This window comes from Anopheles gambiae, chromosome 2, assembly GCF_943734735.2.
Source record: "Anopheles gambiae chromosome 2, idAnoGambNW_F1_1, whole genome shotgun sequence".
Lineage (NCBI taxonomy): Eukaryota > Metazoa > Arthropoda > Insecta > Diptera > Culicidae > Anopheles > Anopheles gambiae.
This window is the reverse complement of record NC_064601.1, coordinates 34,316,605-34,328,814: the sequence shown is the minus strand read 5'-3', so window position 1 is coordinate 34,328,814 and position 12,210 is coordinate 34,316,605. Positions and strand designations below refer to the sequence as shown.

Genomic DNA, 12,210 nt, shown 5'->3' with positions numbered 1-12,210 from the left:
ATATGTACAGAGGAGGTTTAGTTTACAATCATTGTACTAATGTTGTACTTAAAAAAAAATAATTCAATGAATAAACACTTTAATGCAGCGCAAGTCCTTTTGTCTCATTTAAGCAATTGTTGTTCGAAAGTAGTAACAAACAAAGGAACACCCATCAAACGAATAGAAAAAAAACCACATATGTATGGGACGAAACAGTATGTAACTGGAACAATGAAATTGATATTTTGTTGATAGGATATTCATGATAGGATAAAAATGCTCGAATAAACGCAGATAACACACTAGCGGATCGTATTTGTCAGAAAAATCTGGGATTGAACCACCGAACACCAAAAAGCTGATTTTCAAACCCACAAGATTACAGCGTGACATTGTTTCTACACGACTTACGGGGAATAATCAGGCGCGAATGGTTAAAACAAGTAGTCAAGCTCTGCAGAAAAATGCGGCAGTCGCGAGGAAATGGCAGTCTTGGTTCAGCCAATGTGCGTATCATTATTTACATGTCGTAATGTTTCAAGACCAAATGGCATATTTGAAACGACGAAAATGTATTATGAATAGAGCAAATGATTCCATAGTTTAAATCATTTAAGTTCGACGCTCAAACGATCAGGGAAGTTTTGCATCAAAGTAAGATCAACCTCATCTACCATGGAACAACTTTTTCTGAAATCGGCTCGATATATATATATATACCTAAGTAGAGCCAGGGAATGAGTTATTTAGTCTTTTGATGTTTAGATGAAAAAAAAAGAAAGACCAAAATGCTCAAACAATTAATATAAGAAAATAATCGTTAAAAAACGTTAAACATAATTAATATAAGAAGTAATATAATAAAATAATAATAAGATAATAATAATAATAATAATAAACATTGTAAGAGTAATTATTCCCATAATCAGATTTTTGAAACAAATGTAAATATATAAACATCAATAAATGTTTATAGAGTTTAGAGTAAAAAGAGTTTAGTAATAGAGTTTTACAACTAGGCCAAACGAGATAATTTAGATGACGTTAATGTTTTATGAACATAGCGAATGATTACTTCAAAAGGATTTAAATCATTTAAGTTCATTTGGTCGAAAGCGATTGAAAGCTCTACGGACAATGACAATGGACCTAGTGACTGTTCTTAGGCTCAAAGAAAATAAAGCTCTTCAAACGAACGTTCAATAAATTTTCCAAACAATACTGAATAATCCACCAAGTAGTTTATCGAAAGAAATTTAAATGATTGTTTCATAGGAGGATTCTAACACATCCTATTTCGATATAGGCCTAACAAGAGCTAGGGAATGAGGTAGTCAGTGTATAGTAGAACCAACTGTTCGAAGTTCAGACGATCAGGGAAGTTTTGCATCAAAGTAAGATCAACCACGGTATCAACTTCAATGGAACAACAGTTTCCGAAATCCGCTCGAAAGACTTAGACCGAAGAAGTGCAAAGGAATGATTAGGCAGTGTATACCAGCATATATTTTCTTAAATTCGTTGCAAGTGCTGAAACACATAACAAAGCATCCAGCAGAATGTAGCATCGTTCACCAAATTGACCCGATAGAGTTAGGCCCAAAGCCTCGATTCAAACAGTGTTTTGAAGTTTAAGGGTGAAGACATACATTGATTCAATATCACAGATATGATGAGATTGTTTTTAAACTTGTAAGCCCAGAGCTCCGGTTGATATAATGAAATTTAAGCCTAATTCTTGATTATATATCGAGCAGTAGGATTGAACCACTTTTATTAGAACGGTACGGACGGAAATGTCTTAGAACACAAGGGTGGGAAAGCTAGTTGCACCATAAGCAACCAGGAAATAATTGTAATATAAATAGCGATCAACAATATGGAAAAGTCAAAAGATGCACAAAAGCAACCCAGATCAAAACGACACTATGCGCAAATAGGTATTACCAGCTCAGAAAAAGTGTAGTTTTACTTTTTCCAAACAGTTTGTATACAGATTAATTCACCAATCGTACGGAAACTGAAAATGCGTACATCAGCCGATCTGTGCAGCTCCAAATATACACCGAACAGCAGACAACATGAACGTAGAAAGAGGGCAAAAGATTTCAATGCAAGTGTAGAAAATAAGGATTGGCCTAACACATATGCACTGCTAGAAGACGATAAAGAAGATCATCCTATGGATACAGATACGAGCAAGCCTAGTACAACTAGTAATAGTGTTCGTATTCCTCTAATCAAGATTGTGTGCGTGTCATTAGACGAAGTGCACAAAAAAGTAATCGACGCAGGAGTAATACGTTAGCACACCAAAGTGGCAAACGAAGGTATAATCGTGTACACATACACAACCGACGACTTTAGAACAGTGGTTAGTTACCTGCCTAAGACTAAAGTGAATTTTCACACACACCAACTGGTGGAGGATCGTACAAGCAAAATAGTACTAAGCGGTCTGTTCGATATGCCCACCGGAAGAGGTAAAAAAAGTGCTAGAAGCTGAAGTTAGCCGTTGATGATTATACCAAAGCAAACTGGCCCTTATTCAGACATGACATCAATTCTAGAATCAAACCTGCTGAAATTTCACAACCTCAAATCGATAATATGATAGAAAAACTTACAACCAGTATATTATCCGCGTATGAAATTGCATTACCATTACAATCAGCTGGAAGGTGTAAAGTAACAAACCAAACCAAATCTAAATTTAATTTCAAAGAATAAGGACAAACCTAGTAAAACTAAATATGGAAGTTCATGATCATCATAAAAAAATAATTAAAACGCAATACTATAATTAAAAATGAATGATCTCTCGCTCATAACGGGAAACGATAAACGTAAGGCACTAAAAGCTGTTTTTGAATCTGCCCAAACAATAACAGCAGTACAGTAATACAAGCCCAACCGAACGTCAAGTGAAAACCACCGTTAGAAACTTCCCTAGTATCAATTAAGAGCCTAGTAGATAATAACCTATTCAAACCAAAAGATATTTCGCAGATTCTTAAAAGTTTCAAACTAAACAAACATTGGCAACATAAATAACTACACATTCAAAAAGTTACCTCCAAAAGCCATTATATACCTCAATACCATTCTAAATGCCTTAAATTTGGCTACTTTCCAAATTCATGGAAAATAGCTAAAGTTATCGCGATACTCAAACCACAGATAACAGTCAACTATAGACCGATTAGCCTTTTTAGTTGCCTAGGTACAATATTAAAAAAAAATATTAGAAAACCGATTAACACTCCATACGTCCAACAACAACATAATCCTGAATAGTCAATTTTTTTTCCGTCTCGCTCTTGCTGCTACACACCAACTCCATAGATTAAAGAACAATATCATACACAACAGATGTAATACAAAATCAATCGACTTAGTTCTTCTTGATGCTGAGAAAGCTTTTGACTCTATCTGGCATTTAAGATTAATTGATCAATTCTGATTCCGAAAGCGATGGTTGTAGAACGGATAAACTATCATGCAAAAACGAGGTAAGGAGACAGAAATGACACACCACCGCATCAACTCCACTTGGTGGTAGAATGAGGGAAATAATGAAAAAAGGAAAGATACTGCAATTTTTAAATTACAATTATCAAAATTAAACTGCAATGGAAGCTTTAAATTACTGACAAGAAAACTGAGGCTATATTTTTCACACGTTTCACATATGCCAGAAAAAAAACCGAATATAAATATCACAAATAATCGTTTTTTTTTTCATTAAATTCAAATGTTTCAAAATAAAAGTGTTAATAAATGCCAAATTAGTGCCAAATTTTGAATTTTTAAGGAATTACCATGAACATTATAGGATTAGGAGGTCTAGAACTAATTAGGCATAAGAAAAACTGAAGTTAAGTATTGACTAGAATCATACATTTTTTCCAATTTAAAATTGCTCCGGAAGATGGTCGGAAGATTAGAGTAAGATTATATTCACATAAGTTAGGCCAATTAATACGTAAAATGTTAGTTGTATTATTTACTCAATGTACCAAGGTATTTTCGATTTTTCCCAATGGTTTATACATACAATCATAAAATTTAACTTAAGTTATAGAATAAAAGCTAAATTAATTTTGCCTGATGATTTTCTATTGCACGCATCGATCCGACTGCGGCAGTTGTTGGAATCGAAAGTAATGCAAATCTGGCTGATAAGAGCGGAGGGTGAATGGAATATTGACACATCGAATCATTTGACAGGGAAGTATGTTTTTTGCTTACTGCTAGTTACCTAGCAAAAACAATTTTATCCAATAACAAAATATAGATCGAATAGCTTTTTTAATTTGGATACCACCGTATTTATCGAAAGATGGTTGTTATTAGGCTTAAGATCACACATTCCTTCAATTCATGTATATACTAATCGGTGGCCCCTTACACAATGGTAAGGTCCGATGTTCTCTAAACAAAAATGCCGTCTATTAGTAGGCCGATTAGCACCGATCCTAATGATCCACATACTTATGCAAGGTCACACATCACGAAATTCCTTCAATCCACTACAAAAACAACAATATCGCTCGAAAACATTTATGTTATTGCAACGACCATGTGATACTACTAATTATGAACATCATAAATGTAGAAGAAAATTGAAGGGTACACTGTATTGCTATTCTAAAGAATAAAAACAAACATATAATAATGTATCATCAATAAATTGAAAGAAATTTAAGTAATTGTAGTAATTGTAGTATATAGTGCATTAAGGAAGTTTGAACGTATTTAGTCACATACAAAATGATTATAATAATGAGTTTAAAATAAATCAATTCTCTGATATACTCTACATACTCCAATTATCGTCGTAATCAGCAGCTTCAACAGCAGATGTCGTTCAAGGGAAGATTTGCCGTTTTATCATGACTGTCCTGACTGCTGGTTGATAGTTTTCCGGAGTGTTGGATTGTTTGATTGTTGGATGCATTGATCGTAGTAGTTGATGACGCTGATCTGTTGATTGGTGGTTGATCTGGGCTGATGTTGATGTTGCTACTTGGTGATAAAATCAAAGTCATGGATCGAAAGTGCCCATATTTCATTGAATATAAGTTAAAACTATTACACTCTATTTATCATAAATTCAATACAGAAACAATAAAACATTACATAAAACTCACCAGTACTAGTCAAAGGCAAAGCTTGTCTCAAAGGGTAGGGAGATCGATTCTTGAAAAGGTTACAAATCTGAAACGATAAATACAATAAAAAACAGGGCTCATAAATAAACTAAATTGATTAAAAGCGAGATAAAGATGATTTAATAAGACTTTTAAGAGTTTTTCTAAGACTTTTGCATATAATATTGTGCATATTGAAAACATAATTTGACATTTTACGATGTAGTTTCTTACCCAGTGCAGAATTTTTTCAATTTGTTGACAGCTCTGGTTCTTAAACATCGATCGCTTCACTGGTGAAGTTGTGGAAAAAGGATATATAAAAAACGCAACATTAACGCAAATCTCAACAGACTTACCCAAGCAGACTTACATTTTGTTCCACAAACCCCGAACAAATTGCTGGCCATTGGGGCTGGTGTTTTGTTGAACTTTTCCAATGATTAAAATTGTACGCTGTTGGATAATGTGTTTGTTTTACAAAATTAAACATTAACAATAAACCGCTAAAACTCCGATCTTTTAAGAATTGATATTTTAATATTAACATAGCACATACCTCGAGAACACTTGGAACAGTTTGAAAATAATTATTATTGATCAGCTCCGCTGTTTTTTCGTTTGCCGTTGAAGGTAAGGCCGAGATGCTGAGCCTCACTACTTCGTACAGCAGGAGCTGTGGACTTTACACTATTTACAGAAGCCAGAACCAACAAATTTCCAGCACTAATTTGTTGGCCTGTCTCCCCCTTTCCGGCTTAGCCATGCGTTACCATCTGATGCAACTAGTGCAGCAAAAAGAGCTCCTCCTCAAAAAGAGCTCTTGCACCCCTAGTAACGCATGTTACCGCTCTGCACGACGTGGACGTGCCGGAATAGGAGTTGGGTATGAGGACGAGGCATCGCCTCCTACCCCATTTGCAGAGCATCACTTACCAAGCTGAGTATTCAACTTTTTGCCGTTAACATCCTGATTGATTGTTTCTACTCTTGCTTAGGTTATATGCACTTTGAATGTCAATTTTGTTCACTGAGATGTGAGCTCAAACAAAGAAGCTTAAATAAAAAATATAAATGCCAAATCACATTCACTTTTTAAAATTTAAGTTACTTTGTATGAGTTGAGGCAACAGTAAATAAGTATTACATCACAAATTATTACCAGCAGAACATAAGAAACGCACAAACTATTACGCAGTACAACGTTACAACGAAGTTTTATGGGCTTTTTAAATGAGATGCATTGTTAAATCTTACCTAAACGGTTTGTTTGGTTTCACAAAAAAAACACTTACTTACGACGTTGTTGTCAAACATTTGTCAAATGTAGCAGATTGCTCAAACTAAAACTGAAGAATGAGCAAACTACTGCATTTGTACAACATCGGACAATTAACATGATTCAACATTAATGTTGCTGCTGATATTTCACTTTTTGAATATGATGAATAATCATTTCAAGGAACCATAAAAAATAGGTTATCCTTACCTCGCCAGCATATTACTCAATTATGCACAAACTTTCCACTTAACTAACTAGTAAACTGAAACACAACTGAATGTACCTTACCGCTTGTTGCTGAAACACGACTGTGATCTCTGCATGGCTCGGAACTCCTTTATGTATTCAGGATCAACTCTCCTGAGATTATCCCGCTCTATTTATCTCTCTCCTTCTTTCTTTCTCTCACTCTACCTTTTTCTCTTTCTCTCAATCACGAGCTAAATGAAGGAGAAAATGAGTGACTGCACCGTTTTGCTCATGCCATCGCCAATGCCACAAAAAATGAACCGAATGAACTTTTCGAAGGGTTTCGCGAGAGAGTGAGTTCTTTTTCAACTGTGCCTCGATCGTGCGATCGTACCATGATGTCTTTATCATTTTTCTTATTCTCTTGGGAGTTGCTCTCTTACCTCTTCAAGAATAATTCAGCGAAAATCATTGTACAACTGATGTAAGCCGATGTAATGTAAATTAGTACTTTATCCGTTAACAAAGAGCGGGATTGCTTTAAATTACCAATATACAATTTACTTATTTTCTTAAGTATAGAAACCTTCGAACGGAGGCCACTTCACTAAACAGACACACACACCCGCAATATTCCAAGACAAACCATTCGCAGAACCCATTTGGATGACATCATGCGACGGACGTGCTTCCTGGAATTGAGTAGCTGGAATAATACGATCTTTGTTCGGGCAGGAAGCTTAGAAGAAGTTTCTATGTGGAATTATACATTCTTCAGCATCTATTTGTTGGATGTTTTACTTCTACATTTTGAAATATTTTGTATGAAAATACATCCCCATAGAACCAAAAAATACAATCTTTGAAAAATCATATTTTACCTAAATCACGATCATTTGCATCTTGTGCCGAGTTCACTTCGTTGATCCGTTACTCGATTGGTCGTTCTATAGTTATACTGTCTTCTAGAAACACACGTTTTATGACGTTACTTTTTTCGTTGGCTTGCATCTACCAGCGGCGTACAATGGATTCAATTATTCTAACCCTTAAATTCTAAAGCCCTTAAATAAAGTGTTGTTTTCTCTCGCTTACTGTTTTACGATCACGTCATCCTGTCGCCTGGGAAACGTACGTACCACAGGCAAATGCAATAGAAGCCGTTGGCCGCAGCCGCAGGCGTTGGAATGGCATACCATCGATTGCGCATGGGCGAGGATCGTAATGTCGATTGGTCACGGTGCAGTTGTGGAAATTTCTTACGCCTGCACAGTGTGCCGGCAAGAATGCTGCGGTAGGCTCACATTTCATGAGTGAATAGCTGTGTCCTTTTCTGTGGAGAATAGAATGTGAAATATATAAATTTAATAAACATGCATTCGTCAAGCATACAGTAGATGACTTTCATAGACTCGTTCGTTGTACCATGTTTCAGAAGAATTAAGCTAGTGCAACAGTCGTAACAGACGATTGCTATTGTGATATTAAAGAAAAACGTAAACACAAAACGCATTTATGATAGCATCTCTTAAAGTGAGGAGTATTTTTTTTACTGTTGACTATTGCCAATGGGTTCCATTGCATTTCCATGCGCCTTCAAAAGTTTGAAAAGTGTATAAATGTTCAATATGCACATTTTTCATTTGAATGTAGATACACAAAGGCCTCTCGTGCACATAAGATGCCATGGACAAGCGATTTTAAGGATGGTTCTGGGAATTTGTGCAGACATTATTTTAATTACTTGGATGTACGCTGCAGGCAACACATAAATCAAACATACCACCATTTTTGCACACTAAACGCTGGAAACCAAAAATATTGGAAGCTACAGCCAATGTCATTCTTTTGAATTTTGACGAGTTTTACGATTTCGCTATGCCGTGGAAGATTCACAGGCCTGTATATATGTAGAAATGGAGGGAAAGAGAAATCTGACCATCATGGAAAGCTTGCAGAGTTGAATACGCTCAAGATCATAAAATTCGCTGATCTCCAGGTTGGTTTCAGCGAACTGTTCACAATAACGGACAGCACATAGGAATAAATGTGCATGCTGTTGAGAGCTGGCTGTTTCGCGCTATGCTGTTCTTCCACAAGCGGCATTGTAAAAATGTTTTCTTCGTCCTGCTGATGGAGAGTTATTAGATTATGTGTTCCAAAACAGTAAAATGAAAGAATTTTAAAAACTTTCTTCGAATTTTGACCGAACACCTTTTGACTTCTCTGCTTCGCTGAAGTCGTACAATGAACGGAAGTAATGCTTACGAAATCTTTTTTGCTAACCTTACACCTATAGACTAACACTATTAGATATGATACGGATTCAGATACACTACGGTAGCTAAAACTTGACAAGGCGGAAATCACACATTCAAACCCGTCTAAACATTGCGCAAAGCAGAAGAGCTTGCTTCTAAAAACAGGCTGATGGTGGTATGGTGCTTCTGAAAATGCTAAAATGCTGGATGCTTCTGAAAACACAGTGATGGGCGACAAACATCCTGGTGTCAAATTGTACGTCGAGTGCGATCTGACTTGGCGACAGGAAATGTGGGTTGGCTTTTCTGTGTGGCATGAATGGCCGTTACGCGACAACATACCAGTTTGGCTTGGTCTAGCGTCTGGATTTTATCTACATGATAGAAGTGAACATTTGAAGAAGAGGCACACATTTTGTATTTTAGTGAAAGAGTTGCAAGGAATATATTTAACACTCATTCCACAACTAAACTCCATCTCTTGGTGGGCTTTTGGCTACGATGGGTAGAGCGATATTGATACTACTGTTCCTCACTTAATGACTGTGTCGTTTCACGTGCTCACAGATTTCAGTGCAATTGGCAATAATTATAACGACTGGTTGGAGCAATAATCATAATCCAACTATCAACACAACAATTGTGCATCCCTGACTAACATCATTAAAATGCCACGCAAAGTTGGCAGAGGACGCCATGCGAAAATATTATAAGTAAGATCTTTGAGGGTCCTAATTTCAAATCAAAATCTTAATCCAAATTTCACTAAATACCATGGATTGCCACGTTCTCCCTCGATCATGAACTGGTAAGGGGGGTACGCAATCCTACATGCACCTTACATGGGGGGAGTGAGGTGGGGAAGTTGCAAAAAGGTAGAAAACCTTTGATCTAATGAACGTGATTTTAGGCTGTAAGGCAGCGGTTTTCAATCTTTTTGCAGCTTTTCCTCCCATGTAAGATCCCATTCCCATGTAATGTGTAAAAATTGTAAGATGGGTGCCAACCGGTCATTCTACAGCCTGAAAAATCAGTTCACCTCAAAGAACCTCGCAACGGACGAAGCTGGGAATATATAGTACCTAGAGTATAGGTAACTATAGTACCGCTACTTACATACGCCTCTGAGCCATGGACACTGTCCAAATATGACGAAACCCTTATAGTCGCGTTTGATAGGAAGATGCTCTAAAAGATCCTTGGCCCCGTATGTGTGGCAAGAAAATGGAGGAGCCGCTATAATGACGAACTATACGAGATATACAGCGACCTCATTGTCATGCAGCGTATCAAGCTCGCCAGACTCCGGTGCGCTGGCCATGTTGTACGCATGAAAACGGACGACCCAGCCCGTAAAGTTTTTTTAGACCGTCCACATGGACCGAGTGGGTAATTGAAACGGGTCGTTGTGAGGGGTTCCACTGTATCTCTCTTACAAACACGAACTACAAGAAAGAGAAAATGAGCGTACGTTTTGCTGATGCCATCAACAAAGCATACACAAAATGAACCGAATGAACTTTTTGAATGGTTTTGCAAGAGAGTGAGAGTTCTTTCAAGTGGGTCTCGATCGTGCGATCAGCCTTGGTGATTTTTTTAATTTTTTTTTCTTTTGTCTGCCTAACAACATGCTCGTAAAGAATAGTTCAGCGAAAATCATTGCACATTATCTGATGAAATGTACATAACAACCACAACCGTTAACAAATGACGAGAATACTTTAAATCGCCAACTTCTAATTTACATATATACTTATTTTTTAAGAATAGCATCCTATGAACTGAAGTCACTTAAGTTAATAAACACACGCACACCTTCGATAGTCCAAGACAAACAACAAGATAAAGAATTGCGATAACCATTCGCAGAACCCATTTGGATGACATCATGCGACGGACGTGCTTCCTGGAATTGAGTAGCTGGAAGAATACGATCTTTGTTCGGGCAGGAAGCTTAGAAGAATTTTCTGTGTGGAATTAGATACAGTACAGGAAGAATGTATCCACATCTATTTGCTGGATGTTCTACTTCTACATTTTGAAATATTTTGAACAAAGTTACATACACATAGAAATACAAAGAACAATATTTGAAAACTCACCTTTTACATAAACCTCGATCATTTGCATCTTGTGCCGAGTTCGATCTTGTTTATTTGCTTTGTTACTAGATTGGTCGTTCAATAGTTTTACTCTTATTCTGTCTTCTAGAAACACACATTTTATGACGGTAGATTTTTCGTTGGCTTGTATCGACCAGCGGCGTACAGGGAACAATGGATTCAATTATTCTAACCCCAAAATTCTAAAGTACTTAAATCAGTGTTGCTTTCTCTCGCTTACTGTTTTACGATCACGTCATCCTGTCGCCTGGAAAACTTACGTTTCACAGCCAAATGCAATAGAAGCCGGCGTTGGAATGACATACCATCGATTGCGCATGGGCGAGGATCGTAATGTCAATTGGTCACGGTGCAGTTGTGGAAATTTCTTACGCCTGCACAGTGTGCAAGGCAAGAATGCTGCGGTAGGCTCACATTTCATGAGTGAATAGCTGTGTCCTTTTCTGTGGAGAATAGAATGTGAAATATATAAATTTAATAAACATGCATTCGTCAAGCATACAGTAGATGACTTTCTTAGACACGGCTTTAAGAAGTTTGAAAACTGTGATTGTTCGATATGCACATTCGATTTTTTCGCCTCAACATAGACATAAGATGCCATGGACAAGCGATTTTAAGGATGGTTCTGGGAATTGGTGCAGACATTATTTTAATTACTTGGTGCTTGTACGCTGCAGGCAACACATAAATCAAACATACCACCATTTTTGCACACTAAACGCTGGAAACCAAAAATATTGGAAGCTACAGCCAATGTCATTCTTTTGAATTTTGACGAGTTTTACGATTTCGCTATGCCCTGGAAGATTCACCGTCGTGTGTGTATGTAGAAATGGAGGGATGGAGGACTCTGTAGGCTGACAATCATGGAAAGCTTGCAGAGTTGGATACACTCAAGATCATAAAATTCGCTGATCTCCAGGTTGGTTCCAGCGAACTGTTCGCAGTAACGGACAGCACATAGGAATAAATGTGCATGCTGTTGAGAGCTGGCTGTTTCGCGCTATGCTGTTCTTCCACGAGCGGCATCGTAAAAATGTTTTCTTTGTCCCACTGATCGCGAGTTATTAGATAATGTGTTTCAACACAGTAAAATGAAAGAATTTAAAAAAACATCCTTCGAATTTAGACCAAGCACTTCTTGGCTCCCATGCTTCGTTGAACCGAAGTAATGCCTATGAATATTTCGATGAATTAGATTTAAACCCGTAACCACA

General features: G+C 37.0%; 1 protein-coding gene across 2 annotated transcripts; it reads right to left on the bottom strand.

Moving 5' to 3' along the window:
* Positions 1-4,691: 4,691 nt before the first annotated feature.
* On the bottom strand, positions 4,692-6,048 carry LOC133391297 (uncharacterized). Of its 2 annotated transcripts, none has more exons than XM_061644342.1 (5): positions 5,695-6,048; positions 5,509-5,591; positions 5,370-5,428; positions 5,136-5,202; positions 4,692-5,010 (listed from the first exon to the last, which is right to left on the bottom strand). In XM_061644342.1, the coding sequence occupies exons 2-5, from the start codon at positions 5,543-5,545 to the stop codon at positions 4,853-4,855; spliced, it is 321 nt and encodes a 106-aa protein (XP_061500326.1). In that variant the 5' UTR covers positions 5,546-5,591; positions 5,695-6,048; the 3' UTR covers positions 4,692-4,852. The 2 variants fall into 2 exon arrangements, with proteins under 2 accessions (XP_061500326.1, XP_061500327.1); XM_061644343.1 differs by having other exon boundaries at positions 4,692-5,007.
* Between the last annotated feature and the right edge of the window lie 6,162 nt (positions 6,049-12,210).